This window comes from Mesoplodon densirostris, chromosome 7 (assembly GCF_025265405.1).
Source record: "Mesoplodon densirostris isolate mMesDen1 chromosome 7, mMesDen1 primary haplotype, whole genome shotgun sequence".
NCBI lineage: Eukaryota > Metazoa > Chordata > Mammalia > Artiodactyla > Ziphiidae > Mesoplodon > Mesoplodon densirostris.
The window spans coordinates 64649392-64674566 of record NC_082667.1 but is presented as its reverse complement, the minus strand read 5'-3'; the positions used below and the strand labels follow the sequence as shown (position 1 = coordinate 64674566).

Below are 25175 nucleotides of genomic sequence, written 5' to 3'. Positions count from 1 at the left end.
CGGCTCTTAGTTGTGGCAGGCGGGCTCCCTCGTTGCAGCTCACGGGCTCCTTAGTTGTGGCTCATCAGCTCAGTTGTGGCTTGCCAGCTCCTTCGGTGTGGCATGCAGACTCCTTAGTTGTGGCATGCGAATTCTTAGTTGTGGCATGCACGTGGGATCTAGTTCCCTGAATAGGGATCGAACCCAGGCCCCCTGCATTGGAAACACAGAGTTTTATCCACTGCACCACCAGGGAAGTCCCTAGAAATACAGTATTATTTAATTTAGTTCTGTACGTTGTTTTTTTAGGTATAATGCTACTGCACACTTAATAGACTACAATAGAGTGTGAACATAACTTTTACATGCACTAGGAAACCGGAAAACTCCTGACTCATTTTATTGCCATATTCGCTTTATTGTGGTGGTCTAGAACCGAACCTGCAGTATCTCCGGGCTCTGCCTGTACTCATCCACACGCTCGTCCTCATTTAAAGGGCGGACTCCTCTCCCCGTCCCCGCTGGTCAGGGTGTCGGTCTTTGCTCCCTCCCTCACCTCTTTCCCCACTCACCAGATGTGGACAGGAGAGGAGAGGGGCAGAAAGTTGTCACTTGACTAACACTGTTCTAAGCTGGCTTCCTGTGCTCTGGGTCTGGCTGATGGTTGCTATTAACTCTTTGCTGCCGGACCCCTCCAAATATAACTCCCGTGTCCGGGACAGGGGCCCCTCCTTTGGCTGACTATACCTTGCTTCCTCACTCTGATCTCCTACCCTGCACATTATAACTACCCCTCCATCTTTTTCTACTGAGGGAACCAGGCCTGGAAGGCTGTCTTTGGGCAGGATTCCCTTTAAAAAAGACCCTATGGTGTAGTGGTGAAGAATCCTCCTGCCAGTGCAGGGGACACGGGTTCGAGCCCTGGTCTGGGAAGATCCTACATGCCGCGGAGCAACTAAGCCCATGTGCCACAACTACTGAGCCCGCGTGCCACAACTACTGAAGCCCGCGCACCTGGAGCCCGTGCTCTGCAACAAGACAAGCCACCGCAATGAGAAGCCCGCACACCTCAACGAAGAGTATTCCCCGCTCGCCACAACTAGAGAAAGCCCGCACGCAGCAACAAAGACCCAACACAGCCAAAAATAAATAGATAGATAGATAGACTGTGACAGACAGGCAGACCGACCCTAAAGCAGGGAACTCTCTGGTGGTCCAGTGGTTAGGACTCTGCACTTTCACTGCCAAGGGCCCGGGTTCAATCCCTGGTTGGAGAACTAAGATCCCGCAAGCCGCATGGCAAAAAACAAACAAAAAAAGCCTAAAGCAATACTTCTACAACGGGTTTTGCATCTGGTGTCCCTTTTTTACCCGCTGTCAAGAGGGTGTGGTGGTATTCACAGACCACATGGTCCCCACTCTGCTGCTGTCAGCTGCTTTTGCTCCCATGGGAACCAGTCCTCTGTGCAGCTTCTTTGCAGGGGACACACACATATGGAGCTCTGGGTGGGCCCAGTGAGGAGCCCTCACAGGCTCTGGGTTGGGAGAAAGTGGTGGCCCCTCCCTCCAGACCCATCCCTTGGGCAGGGCAACTGGGGTGACCCTGGGGGCATGGGAAGCTGCACCTTACTTCTCTTTTTGCTACTTTATTAATATTAAATTTTGAAACTTTGGGCTCTAACACTGTCTCAAGGGGACTGTAGAAGGTGCAAACATGTGTGGCCTCCTTTCAAGTGCACTTATCCTGGGTGGATGTTGAGTTGCTTGAGTCGCCATGGGCCCGCACCTTCTGGAGACAGCTCATCTCCAACACCTGTAATGAGAGAGGGTACACCTCCCAGCGCAGGCTCTGCTCTCTCACCCCTTTTAACCCTTGATCTGGGTGGGAGGCCTCTGGGCTAGGGGCCCACGGCTTGTGTAACCAGTTATCTGAGACCGCCGTAGAAACATGCGTCTGTGGTCTCTCTCTCACCCCTTGTCTTGGTATCCAGATCATATCTTGGCCCCTCAGTCAAAACTCCTAAATTATCATCCCGTGTCATGTCTTTTCTTTGCTGATAATTTGAAAATCCTTCTTGGGCCGTTGTCCAGGAGCCCCCAGTGGATTTCACGTCCCAAGGGGACTGGGTTGATGCCTGTGGGTCTCCTGATCACCTTGTCCTGAACTCTGCACCACTGCACCCATGTAGATACCTGAGGGACCATAGGAAACCCCTAAGAGAGCCAGATTTAAGGCAAGCAACATTTCCAGGATTTATCCATTCATTTGCTCCCCCACCCCCATGGCATCTTCACTTGGTTTTCTCCACAGAAGCCAGTCTTCGGTACAGCTGATGTACACCCACAGAGTGCACGCTGCCCCAGGGTGGTCCCTTGACTCTTGGAAATAGTTGTGGGGATCTATTTCTCTTTGTTGGCTGCTTGCTGTGACTGCATGGTTTCCCTATGAATACAGTAGTAAATAAAATGGAGCACCCAGTTTTCTATTACTGCCCTGGGCCTAATATGGAAAGAAAGTTATATGGAAAGAAGTCACATTATGGCTTTGGAAATTCTTGCATCAGCTGCTCTTAATCAGGCAGCTTTTCTTCAGTTGTGCTTCTCCTGGATCCATTACTTAGATCAGGAATGTCATGGTGTGTAGCTCCAAATTTGAAGACAGAAGCCCTGGGCTTTAGCTTGAATGAATTCCCTAGCTTCTCTGAGCCTTGGTTTCCCCATATGTAAAATGGGAACAACAGTACATCATACCTCTTCTGCCCGTCCTTATGGCATTGTGAGAGTCAGATGGACAGTGCTACATGGAGCTGCTGTGTAAGCCATTGAGTGCCAATTGAAAGTCACATGTTGTGGCCAGAAGCCTCCAAGATGGCCCCCAGTGATCCTCACCTCCTGGTATTCACAGCCTTGTTTGTATTCCCTTCCTGTTGAACACTTCCTGGACTTAGTGACTTGCTTCTAATGAATAGATTAGGACAGAGTGGTGGTGTGTGACCTGGAGGCTAGGTCAGAAAAGGCAGCGTGGCTTTCCTCTTGCTTTCTCTTGGATTACACACTCTGGGGGAAGCCATATTTTAAGCAGCCTTATGGAGGATCCCATGTGGTGAGAAAACAAAGGCTCTTCCCAACCCCCATGTGAGCTTGGAAGTGAATCCTCCAGCCCCAGCCAACACCTTGGCTGCAGTCTAATGAAAGACCCTGGGCCAGATCTACCCAGCCCAGCTGTTACATAACCAGCCCTACATTCCAATCATTAGAAACTGTGTGAGATCATAACTGTTGTTTTAAACTGCTAACATTTGGGGTAATTTATTAATTTTTTTTCCTAGCATGCAATAAGTTACTTTATTTTTTTTATTGGAGTATAGTTTATTTACAATGTTGTGTTAGTTCCAGCTGTACAGCAAAGTGAATCAGTTATACATATATCCACTCTTTTTTTTAGATTCTTTTCCCATATAGGCCATTACAGAGTACTGAGTAGAGTTCCCTGTGCTGTACAGTAGGTCCTTATTAGTTATCTGTTTTATATATAGTAGTGTGTATATGTCAATCCCAATCTCCCAAATTATTCCTCTCCCCCTTACCTCCTGGTAACCATAAGTTTGTTTTCTACATCTGTGACTCTACTTCTGTTTTGGTTCATTTGTACCCTTATTTTAGATTCCACATATAAGCAATATCATATGATATTTGTCTTTCTCTGTCTGACTTAACTTCACTCAGTATGACAAATCTCTACGTCCATCCATGTTGCTGCAAATGGCATTATTTTGTTCTTTTTTATGGCTGAGTAATATTCCATTGTATGTATGTGCCAAATCTTTATCCATTCCTCTGTTGATGGACAGTTAGGTTACTTCCATGTCCTGGCTATTGTAAATAGTGCTGCAGTGAACATTGGGGTGCATGTATCTTTTCGAATTATGGTTTTCTCTGGGTATATGCCCTGGAGTGGGATTGCTGGGTCATACGGTAGTTCTATTTTTAGTTTTTTAAGGAACCTCCATACTGTTCTGTATAGTGGCTGTACCAATGTACATTCCTACCAACAGTGAAAAGGGTTCCCCTTTCTCCACACCCTCTCCAGCATTTATTGTTTGTAGACTTTTTGATGATGGCCATTCTGACCAGTGTGAGGTGATACCTCATTGTAGTTTTGATTTGCATTTCTCTAATGATTAGTGATGTTGAGCATCTTTTCATGTGTTTGTTGGCCATCTGTATGTCTTCTTTGGAGAAATGTCTATTTAGATCTTCTGCCCATTTTTTGATTGGGTTATTTGTTTTTTTGATATTGAGCTGCATGAGCTGTTCGTATATTTTGGAGATTAATCCCTTGTTGGTGGCTTCATTTGCAAATATTTTCTCCCATTCTGAGGGTTGTCTTTTTGTTTTGTTTATGGTTTCCTTTGCTGTGCAAAAGCTTTTAAGTTTAGTTAGACCCCATTTGTTTTTGTTTTTATTTTCATTACTCTAGGATATGGGTCAAAAAAGATCTTGTTGCGATTTATGTCAAAGAGTGTTCTGCCTATGTTTTCCTCTAAGAGTTTTATTGTGTCTGACCTTATGTTTAAGTCTTTAATACATTTTGAGGATTTTTTTGTGGATGGTGTTAGGGAGTGTTCTAATTTCATTCTTTTACATGTAGCTGTCCAGTTTTCCCAGCACCACTTATTGAAGAGACTGTCTTCTCTCCATTGTGTATTCTTGCCTCCTTTGTCATAGATTAGGTGACCATAGGTGTGTGAGTTTATCTCTGGACTTTCTATCCTGTTCCATTGGTCTGTATTTCTGTTTTTGTGCCAGTACCATACTGTTTTGATTACTGTAGCTTTGTAGTATAGTCTGAAGTCAGGGAGCCTGATTCCTCCAGCTCCATTTTTCTTTGGGGTAATTTATTATATAGCAGTAAATAACTAATACGGATGTCATTGCTAAGTCCCTACCTTTAGAAAGAGTGATGTTCGCTATGGTTCCATATAAAGAAAATCTCCAAATTTAGCATTAAGCAGACTAATCCTCCAATTGTGAAACAATTGTACTAAGGACAGTTATTCAGTCAGGGTCAATAAGCCATTGCAATTTGGTTTAGTGCTATTTTCTACTGCTGCATAACTTTCTAAGTTTATTTTCTTGCTCTTTTAAGAATTAACTTTTGGGCTTCCCTGGTGGCGCAGTGTTTGGGAGTCCGCCTGCTGATGCAGGGGACACGGGTTCGTGCCCCGGTCTGGGAAGATCCCACATGCCGCGGAGTGGCTGGGCCCGTGAGCCATGGCCGCTGAGCCTGTGCGTCCGGAGCCTGCGCTCCGCAACGGGAGAGGCCACAACAGTGAGAGGCCCGCAAACCGCTAAAAAAAAAAAAAAGAATTAACTTTTAGCCATTATATTAGTCAGGATCCAGACAGGAAAATTGAAATCACCCCAGTTATTTTTACAGAGAGAATTTAGTTGAAAGAACTGTTGCCTGGGACTTGAGTTATCAGAAAGCAGCCTACATCCCTAGGGCCTAAGGGAGCAAAGGGGAGGGTGGGATTCAAACCTTTCAGTGGAGGGTGCCACTGGGCTGGAGCACGTAACTCTGAGGGGGCAAGATGAGGCCGGTTCTGGAAGTATGGGGGGACAGAAAAGCTGGTAATGAGCCAAGCGCTGCCACTGGAACCAACTGAGGGTCCAAAGTGACGCTTGCTAACTAACCTCTCCTTCCTGTCGCTTGTGCACAGGCATGCTCTCTTCCCCCACCCCCTCCCAACCCACCAGGGAGCAGCAGGCAAAGCAGAAGTGTGGTTTGCACAGTGCCAGACCCAGCGTAGCAGAGCTGAGAGATAACAGCTTAATAAACAGCACAGTGTCACGTCTTTCCTAAGTTAATGAATTATGGGTTAGTTAGAAGGCACATTCCCTGCCAAGGCCTCTCTCTCTGTTGTTCACTGTAGTAGGCGCCTGTAGGGGATGTGGTGTCACTGAAAGTTCCCTTCCTGGGGCTCTGAGATTTCCTGACACTGCAACAAGTGCTACGAGCCTCCATCTTGCCCAACCCTGCAGCCAACTGAACACTTCCCCACCAGGCTTTCAGCTCAGGAGACCAAAGCCATCATTTTTGCCCTGCTGATTTCTTGCACTCACTGATACAACCTAATGTATATTTAACTTTAAATTAGGAAGAATGAAATAAAATTAAAAATTTTTTTTAATTTAAATTCATTTCTTCAGTGTCACCAGCCACATTTCAAGAGCCCAACAGTCCTATGTGGCTAGGGGCTACCATACTGAACTGCACAGAATAGAACATTTCCATTATTGCAGAACATCCTATTGGTCAGAGCTGTCCTAGAGCCTTTAAAATGCTCATAGGAGAGAAACAAGCTGAAAAGACATTGGATGTTCAAGAGGAGGAAGATGTAGTAGGTAGCATCTCCAAGCTTATTTTAACCAATGAGCCCTTTATTTTCATTGATCAAGACTCAGGAAACCTACTTTGGTTTTGTGATCTTGAGGCAGAGACTGGAATTTCTCTGTGCATCAGTGTTCTCTCTTCACACCCTGGCCAATATCATTTCTGAGTTCGCTGTTTATTATAAACCTCTTTGCCAGCACATAGCATCTGCTGCTGTTGCTTCCACATTCCCCTTGCCTCTGGATTAGTTTCAAGGAAAACCAAAGATTTTACTCTTAGCGCCCTTGATTGACCTCCCTGCCCCATCTCTCCAACAACCCCTTCCCCTCCCTGATCACCACCTTCCCTGTGGCAGCCCCTGGTGGCTCATGATCCACAGGAGAAAGTCCAAAGCCAGAGCCTTCAGAACACACAGCGCTCCCGGGTCCACTCTATACTTCACAGCCACGGGCTTTGCGTCAAGCTCTTCACCTCGCCCAAAAGTTCTCCTGTTCCTTTGTCCACCTCTTCGAGCCTCATGGCAGGAGTCTACTTCACTGGCAGCCCAGCCACCACCTGTTTGGATTGGCCACCATGTTCATGGCAAGGTCATGCTTTGCTCTGCCTGCTCCTGGCCAATGACTGAGCATGGTGAGGGTACTAGAACCAGTGTGCCGCTCTTCCAGTGGGCAGCTTTGGGTCAGGGCCTCCCCGGCGGCCTGGCCAAAGCTGTCTCAGAGGTGCTCTGCCATCGAGACGCTTCCTTCCCGCTCCTTTCGCAGGGGTCAGACCTGCACTGCAGTCTGACAGCTCTCCCTGCCCAGCCTGCTCCATCCCCCTTTATCCGTCCTACCCCTTCTCCCAGTAAATCTCTTGTATGTCTAATTCTGACTTGGTATTATTTCTCAGAGACCCAGACTGACACAGCTAGAGCTTCCCCTGACTCAAGCCAGGCAGAATCAAGCACTGTTCCATCCATGTTCTCAACGCCTTCTGTGTATACCTGTTAGAGCACTTACTACATTCACCATCACCACTGCCTCCCTCCTCGTCACCACGTCTCCTCCACTAGGCAGCGTCTAAAGGTCAGGCACCACATTTCTTACATTCTGGTCCCCCTGTATGTGCCATGCACTAATGTGTGTTGATTGAATTAGATTGGGCCCATTTATCCTTCGAGGGTCTGAGTGATCCTCTGTCAACGTTGACTAGTGTTAAAGAAAGGCATGTTGCATGTCTCTGGTCAAAGAAGAGATGCAGTGATATCATTTACGCATGAGACCAGCCCCCGTATATCATTAATACGAGAGTTAAAGTTCACACACTCGTTTACTAATGGTCCACTTAGTTTTTAAACAATATGGTACCCACCATCTTTGTTGTATTTTTTCCCAATAGGCACTCTGCAGTACATGGCGCCCGAGATTATTGATCGAGGACCTCGTGGGTACGGTGCCCCGGCTGATATCTGGGCCCTGGGCTGCACCATCATCGAGATGATGAGCTTGGTGAACCGCAGGCAGCAATGTTCAAAGTAAGACATGTTGGATGATTTAGGTTGCTGGTGTTGGAGAGAGATAATTCAAATCAAAAATCTCCCAATCCAGAAACCTCTCCACAAAGGTGGAAGAGAAAGCAAACAGGTTGTTTTATTTTTGAATAAGCATAAAGTCAGAATGTGATGTGCGTCACAGGCCCGAGAGAGTGGAGCGCTAAGAGGCTGGAAAGCGGAACTCAGCCTTTCCTCTAGCCAAGCAGGTGCAACCCTTTATATCCATGTTCTGAAGAGAAATGCTAACTAGTCCTCAGGTGCAAGGACTAGACAGTACCACTGGTCACAGGAGTTCACCCGAGGTTCCCCTGACAACTAGGGTGACCATTTGTGTTAGCTAATTGGCTTTACCCAAAGGAAAGGTCAACTTGTCAAACCCTGTAGTTCTGGAGCAAGAGGCTCCACTGAAGTTAGGCTCCTGCTTTCCCACAGAAACCCGGAAGTCGGAGCGCTACCTTCCTCGGTGGTGGCATTTCAAAGAGATGGCTCCCAGGTCCTTGAGAAAGACATTTCTGGCAAGAGGCTTATCTGGCTTTTAAAAAGATTTACATACGTCTCGAAGAGAGACACAGAACTTAGAATGACAGGTTTTCTAAAGTGAATGCTCTAAGATAGGTGGGGGGGGGGGTGTCTCTTTCTTTCTTTCCAACTGAGGGAGTTAAGCTTCTTAGTTAATCTGTACGTGCTCTTACACTGGGTAAGGCTCGAGGGCCGCGTTGGGTGAGTGTCTTTGGAGGACAGGTTTCTGTCTAGATTTGGAGAGGAGGAACTTTGGGTATCAGATGCTGTCTCCTTTGTCCTGCTAAAAGCCTTCCCAGAGCTGACAGGAAGGGTGACCCATGTGTTGAGGCCCACATGGTACTGACTGGCCCTATGGGTGGGGCTTTACGCTGGACATGCTCCCTTGGGAAGGGACATGCTTGCTTGCGAGCCCAAGGGAAGCTGATGCGAGGACAGCCAGTATATCCAAGGTCAGGTCTGCGGCTTCTGGCTCCGTGGACGCTTGGAGAAGTTGAAGAGCAGCTGTAGCCTTCAGAGGTTGTTACCAGCACTGACCTTCCGCAGAGCACTTTTGTTTGCCCCAAAGATAAGAAGGAAGAGAGCAGCATCCCAGAAGGCTAGATGGCCACTGCTTACGGATGACAAAGTCGCAGTACATGGAAGCAGCCTGATGGAACGTGATTCCAGAGGCCTTTCTTCCTGCTTCTCTACCATGCCTGGTGGCCTCCCAGGCCTGCAGCCCCACAGCCTCACCGCCTGCATCCTTGCTAGGCCCTCTGGCTCAGTCTCTTCGGCAGAAGGAACTCAAAGGCCCGAGTGCAGGGCTCTGCCCATGAGCTGGGTGCAGCCTGCTCAGTGGGTTCTGAACGCCCTGTGCTGTGATGCCTTGGTGCACTCCTTAGCCCAGCCCCTGCAGAAGGTTCTCTGAGCTTCCCACCCTCCCAGCAGCTGTCAGGTAGCCCTAAAGCCAAGATCTCAAGTCAATGAGCGTCTCCTGGCACCTGCAATCCAAACAAGACCCTGAACACCACAGCTGGCAGGCAGCAGTGACCTTCCAGCCTTTCCATGTCTGTCCAGGATGGAGCCACCTGGGGCTGGCAAAGATCTTCCTGCAGCTTCAGTTACAGGCCTCGGAATAAATACCAGCTGGTGGGCTTCCCTGGTAGCACAATGGTTAAGAATCTGCCTGCCAATGCAGGGGACATGGATTCGAGCCCTGGTCCGGGAGGATCCCACATGCCGCGGAGCAACTAAGCTCGTGCGCCACAACTACTGAGCCTGCGCTCTAGAGCCCGTGTGCCTAGAGCCTGTGCTCCGCAACAAGAGAAGCCACTGCAGTGAGAAGCCCGCGCACTGCAACGAAGGGTAGCCCCCGCTCGCCGCAACTAGAAAAAGCCACGCGCAGCAACGAAGACCCAACCCAGCCAAAAGTAAATACATTTATTAAAAAAAAATAATAATGTAGTGCCCATGTTTGCTCTTCTCGAGAGCCGGGGGAGAAGCTACTCCCTTCCTCTCTGAGTTCTTGTCCTGAGTTTTTGTCTCTGGACCGCTCTAGTGCCCTTATATCCCCACCCCTCAGGCGAGGGGTGCCAGCTGGAATGTGCCCTGCATTTCAGATCTTGTGGGTTGAATTCTATCCAGTGTTTAGTGTTCTCAAAATCCAAAGCTCGTTTTTTGAAAATGTTATGTTGTGGTAAGAACACAACATGAGATTTACCCTCTTAACAGTATTGCTGACTCAGGGTCCAGCACTGTACAGCAGATCCGCTAGAAATTATTCACCTGTTTAAGTGTCCTGTGTGCCCAGTGGGTAGTAATGCCCCATTTCCCCCTCCCCTCAATGCCAAACTCTCCATCCTGCCCATGAGGAGCAGCGTGTCAGAAGCGGTTGGTGCGCCCCTGGTGCAGGGACTTCAGGCTGTGAAGTCGGAAGCTGGCGGTTTGCTCTCGGCAGCGCCCCGGTCTCACTGAGGGGGCAGGGGAAGCCGCGCCAGCCCCATGGTTGCCGAGGAGCTGGGAATGGGGTGCATCTGGAGGACAGAATGGCTTCCACTCCTGGCTCATTGGGTGGGCTTGGAAACGATGAGAAGACTGTGAACGTTAAAGATGACAACTCCTCAGATGAATGGAGAGCCGTCCCCGATGGGAACGATCACGCAGGATGGATGAGCAGGACTCGTGGAAGCACTCCCGTGTCACAGTGAGATGTGACGACTCAGCCGGAACTCCTGCTCCCCCACAGGGCGCAGGGACAAGAGAGCCTGCAGCAGGACGATGATGAGCTGGCCAGCAGTGGAGCTGAAGCAGAAATTGCAGCAGGAGCCTGAACAGGAAAGGGCAGCGCCGCCTCCCTCAGCCAGTTGCACCCCTTGGGGATGAGGGCGTGGGCCCCGAGTTACCAGCCTCCAGGTTTGCTCTGCCTGTGGTTTACAGCTGGAGGTTGGAGATTTGGACTGTGAACGCGTAGAGGCTGAGAGGCTGGGGCGCGATGCTCTCGGAGGGCCTTTCACACATGGCCCTTTATCCTGGGCATCCTCCCTGCATAGTGATCACGGAGCTCCAAGAGGACTAGAGCAGAAACCCCAAGGCCTCTTAAGGCCTAGGCTCTGAAACCCCCACCAGTATCACTTCCCCCACAATCTACTGGGCAAAGCAAAGTCCCCAGAGGCCAGCTGGGGCTAGGACACGGATACCACTCATTGAGGCCATTGTTGGAATCCATCATCAGCCCCTCCTAGGATGGCAGATACAGGAGCTTTGTGTGGAAGGTATGTACACCTGGATTTGCCCGAAACCACACTGTCCCATCGGTCACCTCTGCCTTCAATGCAGGTAGGGATGTTTAAGATTCACCCTGAGATTCCGGAAACCCTTTCAGCGGAAGCTAAAGCCTTCATTTTATCCTGTTTTGAGCCTCACCCCCACAAATGTGTCACCGCTGCTGGGCTGCTCCAAGAGGGTTTCTTAAGGCAGGTGAACAAGGGCAAGAAGAACCAAATTGCTTTCAAGTCGGCAGGTGAGGCCTGCTGGGATGGCAGGGGTGATAGCTCTCCCAAGTGCTGAGCTTCCCACATGGTGCCCGTCTTTGTGAAGAGCGGCGGGGCTGGTGCATTAGGTGTGGGACGCAGAGACACAGGGAGCCCATAGGTGACAGCAATGTACCCTCACGTACCCAATGCTCCGTTAAAGCCTTTCCTTTGGGATTGTGCCGGGGAGGCAGGTGGGAGGTACCCTGGCTGGGGTTTTGTGTCTTCCCCAGGTGCAGAGCCTGGCGCTTCATTTTTGGAGGCTGGCCTGTCACCCTGTGCTGCTCCCGACCTTGATTAAAGGGTGTCTGTCCTGCAGGCCACCGAAGCAAGCAACCCCTTCTGGGGCAGTAGGTCCTACCGGGCAGTGACATAAGAGTGGTCCCGATGGGGTCGGGAGCTGGGACAGGGTGCCTCAGCATCTTGCACCCAGAGAGCGACTCGCTGTCTCAGCGTGTCCAAAGGGCTGGTTAGAAATGCAGAGTCTCGGGCCCATCCCAGACCCGCTGAAGCAGAACCTCCATCTCCCCAGGATCCCTGGGTGATCGCTTTCACCCCCAGTTAGAGCAGCGCAGGCTTAGACCCCTGGGTGGGTCACGTGGCCCAAGGGGCTGCCTGGGGCTCACCCTCCCCACCCCCAGCTGCCCCGCACAGAGGGTCCCAGGGGCGCCACGCTGCCCCTGCCCCTGGCGGGGGAGCTGATGGGTGGCAGCAGCAGCAGCAGCGAGCATGGCTCGGTCTCCCCGGACTCCGATGCCCAGCCCGAGGTGTTCTTCCAGAAGTCCCAGACGCCCACGCACCGGGCTCAGACACCTGCTCAGGTACAGCCACCCCCCACTCGGGGGACAGAGTCCCTCCCAGGTGTAAACCAGATGGCCGCGAAGGGCTTTCGCTTCCTTTCTGCACGATCATCAGGGCAGCCGGGGCGGCCACTGACAGTGAGAGAGAGGAGGGCAGTGAGGTCACTCTGTCCCTTCCCCTCTTCTCCTCTTCCTCCCCTCCCCCTCATCGCTTCCCCTTCCCTCCTGTTTCCTCCTCCTCCCGTCACCCCTTATTCTCTCCCTCTTACCCCCCTCCTTCCCCCTCCCTCCCTTCCCCGTCTTTGCCCTCGCCCCCAACACTGGTGCATCGTCCTGAGGGTGGGGCTGCGGCGGAGCCACCTCTTAGCCCCTCCCCAACGGTGTCCCTGGGAGGCGGGGGATTGTCGCCTGCGTTTGTCCGCAGTGTTCCTGATGAGAGCTCGGCCTCAGAGGACCAGAGCGCAGCCTCGTCCCTGGAGGACAGGGACCCAGGCCTCTTCCTGCTGCGCAAGGACAGCGAGCGCCGTGCCATCCTCTACAGAATCCTCTGGGAGCAGCAGAACCAGGTGGCTTCCAACCTGCAGGAGTGCGTGGCTCAGGTACAGGCCGAGTGCGGGAGTTGCAGTCCCACCCCCTCCGCCCAAGGCCAGGTCCCAGAAGAGGTCCAAATGGGACTGGTGTTCCTGCTACCCTAGAACATTTGCACAGTTACAATAACCACCCTAAGTATTTCCCAACGTCCTCCCCTTTTCCAACAAAACAAAAGAAAATACAACAACAACAAAAAGACTCCACTGAAGCCTGAATTTGCATTTGCGGAACACACTGCGGTGAAACCAGGCACTGACGGGGCAGTGCTGCCTCCTGGTGGAGAACAAGCCAAATGGCAGCACAAAGCCCAGTTAACCCCCTGCGGCACCGGTTGCCCTCAGAAGCTGGGAGAACAGTCGCGTTAGGAAGAAAGGTTACGGATGGAAATATTTGAGTTTTAACTCATTTTGGATGGGAAAAATTCCTTCTAGCAAGAGGCCACTGCCCACTATGAACTGTGCCTTGTGACAAGGCTTGTTGGGGGTGGAGGGTGGTTTACAAGGGGTTAAACAGGATGGCAGACCATTCCTTGAGGGGCTTAGTTCTGTTGTTTGTGGGCCAGAGAGGAGAGGGGACCACATAACCCTCTAACAGGAAGGATATGGAGGAAATTCCAGGACCAGAGACCGTGTCTCGCCTGGGAAATCCCCAGTTCCATTAGCAAATGGACAGTCTGGTTGATTAGTTGCCCACAGTACTTGGATTTTCCCTCCCTCTCTCTGAATTACTCAGTGACTGATTTTTTTGGGTGGGGGTTTGGTGATCAGAGTTCGGAAGAGTTGCATCTCTCAGTCGGCCACATCAAGCAAATAACTGCGATCCTGAGAGACTTCATCCGCTGCCCGGAGCACAGGGTGATGGCATCCACGATATCAAAGCTAAAGGTGGACCTGGACTTTGACAGCTCGTCCAACAATCAGATTCATCTGGTACTCTTTGGATTTCAGGATGCTGTAAGTGCTCCATTTGGCCTTAGAGAACATGCCAGAAGGTAGGAAGCCCACTGAAGTGGCTCACAGCCAAGACCATGGAGTTCGATTACCATCATCTCCCGTAGTCTCCATTTCTTCTCACCTGTTTACGCCTGAATCCCGAGTGTCGGCAGTTTTCTAAACACTGTATATGTGTGTACAAGTGACTGGTCTGATTGCATTATGGCCACGGAGAGCAGGAGTATAGGATTTGGGAACGAGTGGCATCTGCCAGCTGGGTAGGTGTGGGGTTTAAGCTTATGTGTCTGCCCGAACAGGTGTGAGTTGCTCCAGGCCCAAGATCATGTCTGGTTTAGCTTTGTGTCTCAAGTCCCCAACACAGAGCTTGAGGTTTCATAGATGCTTCATAAATGTTCGTTGAATAAACAATGAAGAGGCCCATGCGGTAGCTCCGATCTCTGTACCTGTCCCCTAGACCCCCATGTGACTTGGGGTCAGCTTAAAGGAAGACTCAGTCCAGAAGAAACATTAAGTCAGGTAGAAACTCAGGGCAGCATGGTTAACCCTTTATCTCAGAGTAGAAGCAAATTCGAATTAGTAAGAACTATTTCTTAAAAGTACAATGGACCAGAAATCTGGATTTTTGTGATTTGTAGGTAAATAAAATTTTGAGGAACCACTTAATTAGGCCCCACTGGATGTTTGCGATGGACATCATCATCCGTCGAGCGGTGCAGGCTGCAGTCACCATCCTCATCCCAGGTAAGGGCCCTCTTTTCGGTCAAGGTCAACTTCAGGTGGCTACGGAAAAGGTCAGACAGGTCCTCTGTATTCACCAGTTGTTGCTTTCCCTTTCCCATCTTGGGTATGTATATCCCTGCAATTAAGTAAATGATGTCACAGACACCTTTAGGGCCAAGATTCTGGGATTCTCAGAACATCTCCTGGTGATGTACTTTTACATGGCCCCAGGCATAACTGAGGAGCACGCACCGTAGGTAGACTAAACTCAGGATCTCAAAGGAGCACTGAGCCTGATGGCCTGGATCCTAGTGCGTCATCTTGTGTGCTCAGCAACGCCTCCTAGTTGGTTGACGATTTAACAGCTCAGTCTCCTCTCTCAGAATCATCATGTGGCAGCTACAGAAATCTTTGGCTTTTATAGGCTCTATTTTTGAAATGTTAGAGCAGCTTAATACCCAAGTTGATTCTCCTTCCGCCGTGCCTTCTCCCTAGGAAGGGAGGCTATGCAGCGCTTCGGTTAACACTGCCACTTCCTCTCATTACTTTGCTCCCTCCCTGTCATCCTCTGCCTGTTCCCCTGAATGCACTCTGCCCAGGCTCAGCTTCTGGGAGTGGCTTGTTAAACCCCAGGACTTCATTATTCCCCAGTCCAAGCAGGAAAGTGTTTGTAGTAAAAACACGGGCCTGGGTGGAAGCCCGCTTGTCCCTTTTTAAAACTGTCCTTGGCTAACTAACACTTTGAAGTCTGTTTCCTTATCTGTGACGTGGTGGGGACCATCTTTTCACTGCAGAGCTAACTGAAATAGTCTCCCCTCCGTTTTATAAAGTCAGCAGTCCCCTGATGGAGCGTCGTGTTGGCCTGGCCGGCCTCTGAACAGCCATGTTTGCTGGCCCGGGACATAAGCTACACCAAGCCCTGGCCTTGTTGAACCGTGGTCCTTTTCTTCCGTGATTCCACAGAGCTCCAAGCCCACTTTGAGGCTGCCTCAGAGACCGAAGGAGTGGATAAGGACACGGGTGAGGCGGAAGAAGACTATGTCCCGGCAGACCCACGCGGGAGCGAGGTGCAGGCGGCGTGTGGGTGGAGCGGGCCCGTTTCAGCAGTTGCCCAGGAGGCCCAGCCCCAGCAGCTCCACCAGCAGCATTTGAGCCTCCAGCTGAGCAAGTTCAGGCAGGAGACCAACAGGTGGGCAGGGGTGGGACAATGACCCGGACCAGCCGGTCAACTCAGTGGTCGAGTGCCTCACCCAGGTCTCAGAAAAGCATCTTTACCCCCAAGGAACCGCATAAGGAGATATCCTCAGCTTCAACTGGGGGACTAGAAGGATGCCTCCATTTTAATGCTAGGAGTCAGAGACGTAGAGTGCCTTGCTACAAGCCGTACTAAAGGCAGATCTTGGAGTTTTCTCTCTACGGAGATGGGTACAAAAAGATTCCCATTTGCGCTGGGGAACCACGTTGTCAGTGGGCTTAGCAAACTAGTCGGTACTGGTTCCAAATGATGCCTTGTTGCCCAGTGGTCATTGGGAATGCTAAAATTTAACGGGGACAAACGGTGTCAGGCGTACCTATTTTGGAAGAAAAGTTGTATACACCCCTAGGGATCTCTGAAGTTTAATTTTAGGCAGATCTAATCATTTCTTTTTAGAAAGGCCCAGAGTTTTAATTAAGTGGTAGTGGTGGCAAAACTTTAAGTTTTGAAAAAATGACAAATGTGAAAGTTTACAGTAGTACTTAGCACTTTTTAAAGTGTGTTTCTGGTAAGGTTTATAATCACCAAATTCATAAAATGTTATATATGGGTTCAAAGGTTACTCCTTTCCAGGGTCATTATTGTTATCTTCCATCTCAGTAGAATTAGTCATGAGACAGCAGCCAGCACCTGACTGCGAATGGCTGACACACACACAGCTCCTGCAGACACGCCTGCCCTTGTAGGACAGAGATGCCTTAGCTGCTGCTGGACACAGCAGGAAGGCACCTTTTGCCCTGAGTGATACGAGGGTAACACATCTGTCCTGAGTAGTGTCTGTGAGACCAAGCCCCGTGAAGCGTTTAGCGCAGTCTTGGGTAAGTGTTCGCAGTAGTGTATTGTGAAAACAGTGATTGTAAAACCTGCTCTTGACATCCCAGAGTATTAGGGAATCCTTAAAAATGAATTTTTTTTTTTGGCGGTACGCGGGCCTCTCACTGTTGTGGCCTCTCCTGTTGCGGAGCACAGGCTCCGTGGCCATGGCTCACAGGCCCAGCCGCTCCGCGGCATGTGGGATCTTCCCAGACTGGGGCATGAACCCGTGTCCCCTGCATCGGCAGGCGGACTCTCAACCATTGCGCCACCAGGGAAGCCCTTAAAAATGAATTTAAATTTACTTCAATGGAAAAATATTTGCTGGAAAGGTGAAACAACAGGTGTTGAAAGTAACAAAAAGGCTGGGAATCACTGTTTTAGATTATACATTCCATACATTACTATTAACTGGAATTGCACTTAAAATTCAAAAAAGATAAAATTGCTGAGAAAACCATAATTCAAAAAGAGACATGTACCAAAATGTTCATTGCAGCTCTATTCACAATAGCCCGGAGCTGGAAACAACCTAAGTGTCCATCATCAGATGAATGGATAAAGAAGATGTGGCACATATATACAATGGAATATTACTCAGCCATAAAAAGAAACGAAACTGAGCTATTTGTAATGAGGTGGATAGACCCAGAGTCTGTCATACAGAGTGAAGTAACTCAGAAAGAGAAAGACAAATACCGTATGCTAACACATATATATGGAATTTAAGAAAAAAAAAGTCATGAAGAACCTAGGGGTAAAACAGGAATAAAGACACAGACCTACTTGAGGATATGGGGAGGGGGAAGGGTAAGCTGTGACAAAGCGAAAGAGAGGCATGGACATATATACACTACCAAACGTAGGGTAGATAGATAGTGGGAAGCAGCCGCATAGCACAGGGAGGTCAGCTCGGTGCTTTGTGACCGCCTGGAGGGGTGGGATAGGGAGGGTGGGAGGGAGGGAGACGCAAGAGGGAAGGGATGGGGGAACAGATGTATATGTATGACTGATTCACTTTGTTATAAAGCAGAAACAAAAAAAAAAGATAAAATTGATAAGAATATGCCTTGTATTTAATGTTTGATATGAATGTAAATAGAAAACTATTAAGAAAATAGCTTCATATTTATACTGAATGTATAAATGGAGAAAACTAAGTTATTTGGCCTTTAAAATGAAGTAGTCTTATTTAAAAATCGAATTGTCCTTCCACCCCTGCCTGGTTATAATAAATATTGTGTTTTATTAAGGAGAGGAATGATGGTTCAGTGTGAACAGGCTTCAGCACCGACATGCACACGAACGGGGGCGTGTGTGCACGCTAGGGTACACCAGGTAAGCTGCTGGGCACTGGGAGGGACAGGACCATGATCTCGCCCCATAAAAAGGTGGCAGAGTTGGACAGGCATATAAGGAATTGTTTTCCTTTTAGTAACTAAGAAAGTATTTGTTAAACTAGTATACAACTAAACCAAATAGAACTATTTTAAAGAAGTAATTTGAAGGAGGGTTAAGCAAACTCTTATTACCTATTTTCAACCTACATAACTAAATAACCTTTATAAGATCCATACTATCCTTAAGCTATAACATTAAAAGACATTATATCTTTTAATGCAACACTGTACAAACCACATGCAATTACACTATCTATCTATCTAAATCTACACTTTCTTTCTACGGGTTTTCTTCCTCCTTAACACAGTTGAGAACCCAAAGCATTCCTTACAGTTGCTGCCGAATAGCCCACTGAAGGTGTAACCATCTCGCATTAGCTGATGGACTTAAACTTGATCCACTGGTTTGCACCCCGGACTTCAAAAGGCGGATCGCTGCAGTAGATGTGATAGCCGAGTTCTTCCAAAGGTGGTTCAGGATCAGCTGTAGCAAACTGGGCAGCATCCTCAATTTCTTTCCTCACTTCAACATCAATTTCCTAAAAATCAATCAGATTACAGTTCAAGAGATGTTTTGAATAGACAGCAGCTTAGGTACCAACTTGTTCTACTGGGAACCTGTTGCTAGTTGTTAACTCTTCTACTAGTACTGGATGTATACCTATTATTATTGAAAATGTTATTTTAAAAATGACACAACGATCCACGAAGGAGGATTGTGGAGGACAGATACCAACATTTAAGACATATACCCTGGCGAGGGAACATTTATGAATTAAAAATCTACAGTATATTTTTAGGAAAGAAGGACTATGATGGTGGAGTTTAATGTCCCGTGAAAAATATTGCTTTGGCCAAGAAGTTCGTTCGGGCATGGCCAACCCAATACAATGTGTACTTTCCCATTTACTTACCTAGTTTATTACCTAGGAGTGGCAGCTTCTTGTGTAGAGAAAAACTGCTCAAAAAGGAGAGCCAACCTTCAAAGGCAGACTTTTAAACCATCAAGAGTCACTGTACCTTTAGTTCTTCAACACTGGCAAGATTGCTGTTCACCATCCTATCCTTGAGAAGCATGATAGGGTCACTCTTACTTCTAACTTCCTGAATTTCTTCTCGTGTACGGTAACTAGAGGGAGGGAAACAGAGTTACAAGTAGATAAGAACAGTGCCGGTGCAGCAAAGACAGCCTGGGAAACACAGCAGTCTGTTTCTGAGATGAAGGAGCACATCAGTACTTATGTCACCGTAGGAAGGGCAGAATTACATACTTTCAAAATACAAGAACTCATCCTACCATTCTGTAAGGAAGAGCTGCTCTGTCTTTACAGAAAACTCTACAATGGCAATTCACCTGGCTTCTCTGGCATTCTGACAACAGGGGCCAAGTTTCTATTTGCTGCTTTGATCTAGAGGTAGGGCATGAAGGTAGTGGTGGAGGCAGGGGAGATGGTTTTCTGTGGTGACAGCTATAACCTTTGAGGCAGCAGAAGGCTAAGCAGGAAAAAAATGTGCCTTGCCTTTCTCCTTTAAGACCACAGAGCAGTGTGGCTGGCAAAAACTTGGAGAGGTGGTTTTCCGATTCTTGATTGTACAATTGACCCTTGTCCTACAGCATTTGAAATAACACTAAAAGCAAAGAAAGGCTCTACCATGTTTTTAAGAACAGAATTACACCAAGTGCTTTCTTCCATGTAAGTTGCTCTTCATAACATTTTCCCTTAGACCTTCATTCTGCACTCAAAGACTTATTATGGCTTACTTTGACTAAATCTACTCTTAATTATGCCACACTCCGGGACTGCAGCATTGCCTGCCAGCGTTACCAGGTGACAAAACTCCTTTTTTTTTTTGACTCATTTATTTCAACATATGGAATATCCCATGTGCTACTACTTGGTCTTGCTCCATACCAGCCAGAAGAGGAATATGCCATGAGAGAATCTGGGGTAATGCCTACAAAAGGTAAATGCTCCCAAGTATACTACTCTACCATCAGTCCTGTATTATGCAACAATTCCTCTCTGCAGTTGTTTTCTTATTGGTGCTCATGCTAACTAGCATGTACACACACTAGATAACTAGGAATTTTCAGAATGCTTTCTATATTGGAACCAATTTATTGGAAGACATGGCTTACAGGCTCAGACTAACTACTAAATCAATGCATGAAGCCAACTGGTGTCTGGCTTCAAAAGCAAACAAACACTGAAATGCTTTGCTTTTTCATCCAGGTAGCACCATTCAAAACCCATCCACTAAGGACACCACACTCAGTTTTCCCATGACCATACCTGACTCCAGGATCACTCATGCTGTGTCCATGGTAACGGTAAGTCTGCAGCTCCATCAGTATGGGCCCCTAAAACAGAACCCAGTGGAGGTTAGGTGAAACAACGGCCACAGCCTCAAAGGTACGTCCTTTCAGGATCAAATACCTTCATCAGATCTGAGTTGTTAAGAATTTCTTCTTAGTTGACTATCTCTTCTCATTTCTATTACCTATTTATTGCATGTTTCATCCTCCTTATTTTTAACAGGAACTTATTAATAAAAGCCACCCCCCGCAGCATATTTTGAATCAAAAAGGCGGACAATTCTTTATGTAATGTGACTAGTTTCTATTTCACCAGAATTGCATTTGATATATAATTCTTTAAGCACAGCATAGATTTAATGAAGAAAAGCCTAATCTTCAGGGTCAATATGCTAGTCTTTCCACCCACCCCACACCCCAGTCACAGGAGAAATCATCTATAAGCATTCTGCTCAAGGCTAGAGAAAAACACTAACATAAACCTTAACAACATAAGATGAAAAGCAAACCTCTAGTCCTCTCGTCCTTCTCCACTTCCCAGCACACATGAAGAGAGGCTGGATAGGTGAATTTCTACGACACTCATTTCATGCAGTGTTTCGTAGGGGACAGCAACCAATCCTGCTTGACAGAGATGTGGCTAGTGTGTAACAAAGGGGGCAGGTGCTGATCCTGCGACTGGGAGAGCCCGGCTACCACGAGGTAGCTTGCTCATGCTACACCAGCCCCCTTTTATTTTTTTTTTGTGATACGCGGGCCTCTCACTGTTGTGGCCTCTCCCGTTGCGGAGCACAGCCTCTGGATGCGCAGGCTCAGTGGCCATGGCACACGGGCTTAGTCACTCAGCGGCATGTGGGATCTTCCCACACCGGGGCACGAACCCGTGTCCCCTGCATCGGCAGGCGGACTCTCAACCACTGCGCCACCAGGGAAGCCCCAGCCCCCTTTTAGAAGACAACTTTGAACAGAGGGGATGGGGTGGATCTAGGATCCTTGGGCAGTTTGGTGTAGTAGTTAAGAGGGTGGGGGATGGAATCCAAGTGCTTGGGTTTCAGTTCTGGCTGTACTGTATAGTAGCTACATACCTCAGTTTCCTCATCTACAAAACAGTAATTAACCCAGCTCAGAGTTGCGCCGATTAAAAAAAAGGTACTACCTAAGTGCTTAGCACATTGCCTGACAGATCATCTCTCAATAACTGTCACCTATTGATTGTTCATCATCCCGTAGCCATTTGGAAGCACGGCTGGTTAGGCTAAGGGGATGGTGATTTTAAAGGGGTTTTTCCAGACCCTCCCCTAATTCCAAGATCAGGCTTTGGTCAGGCTGAGAAAGTCAACACACTACAAACTACTGATCCTGTTTCCACATACTGTTGGACGCCACATATTCTTTCAGGAACTGGGAGAGAGGGGGATGATACCCGCCACCCAGGGCATGGACCCCTAGTCTCAGAGTCCTGATACAGAACCCACTGCCACCAACCTGCCATCTCAGTCATCTCATTTTTTTCTTGTTCAACCGTTCTACAGCTCCCTCCCCTCTTCATTCACCCTCTCTTCCATTTTCATCCCTGCCAGCCAAATCTTATTTGCACTACTGCCCAAACACGTACGTGGGGGAAGTCACTGAAAGGTACCTCAGGGGCCTGCTTTCTGGGCTGCGGAACACTGATTTAGGGAGAAGAACATCTTTCCACCAGCTCAGATGGCATGTAAGCCTCTTTTTAGGCCAATCTCACTGTTCCCTTCTCCCTCCACTGCTATAAACTGGAAGGGTCAAGATTCTTAGGACTGAAACAGCAAGACTAAGACTACATAATTTAAACATATTATTTAATTTATAGAAGACAAACTTATACTGGATGCCTATTTTGCAAAGTTCTGTGCAGGGCACTGCAGGAGTCCCCAGTCTGTTCACTCAAGGGGCTTATGATTGATGGGGTGGTGGGAGTTAGAAGCACGTAATTAACCAAACCAAAAGGTAAAACAGATTGTCACAATGAAGACAGAGGCAGAATGCTGAGGGAGCACTGGAAGGAAAGATTTACCCCAAATGGGGCTAACATGGAATGTTTCCCAAGACGTGAGCTATCAAGACCATGTTATTTATGAAGGGACCTGATTCGCTTAACTGGACCCTGCTTCTATCTTTTACACCTCAATTAGCAGCTACTACTAAATTGCTACAACAGACACAGGGGGCATTCTTTTTTTTTAAGACAGATAAATGTCATTAGAAATCTCCAGCCTAGAGGCCTACAAGAAAAATCTTACCTTTCCAGATCTACAATAGGCAGCTGCAAATCTTGTGGCCTCCCGGACACACAGGATATCCATTCCATCTACCTATTAATAAAATGGGAAAGATTAAACACAACATTGTAAATTAACTATACTTCAATAAATTTTTTTTTCTTTCTTTTGCAGTACGCGGGCCTCTCACTGTTGTGGCCTCTCCCGCTGCGGAGCGCAGGCTCCGGATGCACAGGCTCAGCGGCCATGGCTCACGGGCCCAGATGCTCCACAGCATGTGGGATCCTCCTGGACCGGGGCACAAACCCGTGTCCCCTGCATCGGCAGGCGGACTCTCAACCAGTGCGCCACCAGGGAAGCCCTCAATAAAATTTTAAAAATAAAAAGGAAAGGGGCAGAGCATAAATCCAACTGCCCAAAACCATTTTCATCTTACATGACCTGTTAATCCACTAAGAAAACAGAACTCTTTGATCTCTCTGAGATTTTCAAGGGCACTTGACAGAGTACCCAGGCATCAGGCCCTGAGGGTGTAGCTCCAGCTCTACAACAGGTGTCCTTACCCTCAGCCCAGGAATGAAGTCGCCTCTCTTGTAGTAATCAGTGCTGGCTGCTGCTCTCTCCACAGATGTTCCCATCCCATAGCGGTTATTCTCACAGATGAAAATACAAGGCAATTTCCACAAAGCCGCCATATTGTAAGCTTCGAATATCTGACCCTGGAAGTATGTATAAAAGTTCAAGTGGTTTCATTTTGCTGTTTGTCTCTAGACTTCATCATCCACAACAGCTGCTGCTCTACCCAGCAGAGAAAGCTTTCATAGGATGAAACGCCTCACCCACAACTAAGCTTCTGAAGCAAAGGAGTGTGTGCACTTGCCGGGGGGGGGGGGCGGGCACGGCACAGCAAACCCATCACCTCTTTTGCCGCTAAGGAAGTGACAAACCAAGTACTACTACTTGCTTCTGTAGGGCCAAGGCAGCAGCGGAGAATACAATGGGAAAAGATCGACATGTAAGAATGTACTACAGCTGCCTAGTTTTGTGCTTCATTATAAATTCTATGAGACCCTCTGGATAACCAGAGTGAACCAGTGTCTGAGAATCAGCATCCAGAGCAGGGCCTCGCAGGGTGTCAGCCACGGACTGGTGATTACTCAGACCACGAGAGAAGAGCAAAAAGAGTCAGGGCTCAGAAACTATGAGGGGTCTGACAGTGCCTTGGCATTCAGGAGAATGAATCTGTACATTACAGTACTGGTTTAAGAACTGGTTTGCCAAGGATTAAAATGTACATCAGTCCTTCCCCAGAGTCTGTGGAGCACTGAGGTAGAGCAAAGGTGAGCGTACTCTGAGGAGTGCACCTATATGAAGTGCTCATGAAACAATGCCAGGAGGTAAATCTCTAACGTGGCCACAAAACCAAATTTTAGCTTGCCATGTAAATGGCCATTTTAACTAGTAAGCAATATACTACTTCGCCACAAACTGAACTATGAATATTCAACACTTTGGACATAAAACTGTAATCATTATTGGAAAGTTAAGAGACACATACTCACCTGATTAGCAGCACCATCACCATACAAAGTCAAACAGATTTCATCTTTTCCGTTATACTTACAGGCCAGAGCAATCCCAGCTCCCAGGGGCACCTAGTATTAAATAAGGACAACCAAGAAAGGAACCACAGAAATCTGTGAGGGAAGAAGTTAATGCTCTGAATGTTAACTCTGACCAGAATGTGAGATAGAAATGACACTGTCCCTACCCCAACCCTGTCTCTGCTTACCCCACCCCCAATATTATAAACAAACTGGCAAAGTAACACAAATAACTACTATCGTATTCTATGTCAACCATTTAGCAATAACATTTATGCATTCAGAGATTCAACTGCTAATCCTAGAAGGCCAAAAAAAGAAACCAAGGATTAAAAAAAATTCCAAAAACAAACAAAATAACCCAGATGCTAGAACCTTAATATATTAGAAAGTAAACCGAACAATCTAGATATGATCTTCTACTGTTACTTGTTCATTATCTACTAACTGATGAGAACAAGGAGGACGGCATAACCACAGAAGCTGGCTTTAGATTCAAACTAGGCCCTTAAGATCCTGACCACCTGCTTCTCCTGGCCTGGTACCAGTGCCAGCACTGTCTACAGCAGGGAGACAGGTGTGCCCGAGAGGATGTGACAAAGCAATTAAATACCAATTAAACGGCAAAGGTATAGTTCTACTGCTAGAGGCTCTTGCTTACTTATAAAACATAACAAATACCTCACAGGAAACATTTTAAATCACTGTCCAAATCTATTTATTAAATGATCAAATGATAGAGTATGAAGCAAGAGGTCATTTAAAGCACACCGTGCCCCCCAAGTACTGAAGTACTTCAGAGGGAAGTTCTCTGGGGTACAAAACATTGCACAGATGTGGGCCAGGGCCAAATCCAGAACATCATACAATCCTAGTCCTCAACTACCTGAGCTCCCACGATGCCATTGCCCCCGTAGAAGTTCTTGGCGTACATATGCATTGATCCTCCTTTTCCTTTAGCACAACCTCCTCTTCGTCCTAGAAGTGGCACCACACAAACATGACACATCAAAAACCAAATATATAAAAC

General features: G+C 47.9%; 2 protein-coding genes across 5 annotated transcripts in view; one reads left to right on the top strand and one right to left on the bottom strand.

The window, feature by feature from the left end:
* LOC132494191 (mitogen-activated protein kinase kinase kinase 15-like) overlaps positions 1 to 23285 on the top strand; it is a 121386-nt gene extending 98101 nt beyond the window's left edge. The window contains 11 exon segments of the mRNA XM_060105212.1: positions 7754 to 7852; positions 7855 to 7889; positions 11244 to 11427; positions 12092 to 12240; positions 12242 to 12258; positions 12662 to 12836; positions 13596 to 13781; positions 14417 to 14522; positions 15465 to 15690; positions 17823 to 20301; positions 22716 to 23285. Of these exon segments, the coding sequence (XP_059961195.1) occupies positions 7754 to 7852; positions 7855 to 7889; positions 11244 to 11427; positions 12092 to 12240; positions 12242 to 12258; positions 12662 to 12836; positions 13596 to 13781; positions 14417 to 14522; positions 15465 to 15690; positions 17823 to 17943 (1298 nt within the window). The 3' untranslated portion in view covers positions 17944 to 20301; positions 22716 to 23285.
* The window catches only part of LOC132493519 (pyruvate dehydrogenase E1 component subunit alpha, somatic form, mitochondrial), a 34849-nt gene continuing 22701 nt past the window's right edge, over positions 13028 to 25175 (bottom strand). The window contains exons 5-12 of one of the 4 annotated variants that reach the window (XM_060104167.1): positions 25032 to 25123; positions 24104 to 24196; positions 23105 to 23260; positions 22563 to 22634; positions 20264 to 20331; positions 18990 to 19098; positions 18302 to 18508; positions 13028 to 14561 (exon numbers count right to left, since the gene is read on the bottom strand). In XM_060104167.1, the coding sequence (XP_059960150.1) occupies positions 18344 to 18508; positions 18990 to 19098; positions 20264 to 20331; positions 22563 to 22634; positions 23105 to 23260; positions 24104 to 24196; positions 25032 to 25123 (755 nt within the window). In that variant the 3' untranslated portion in view covers positions 13028 to 14561; positions 18302 to 18343. The other 3 variants (XM_060104169.1, XM_060104168.1, XM_060104166.1) reach the window with 3 other exon arrangements.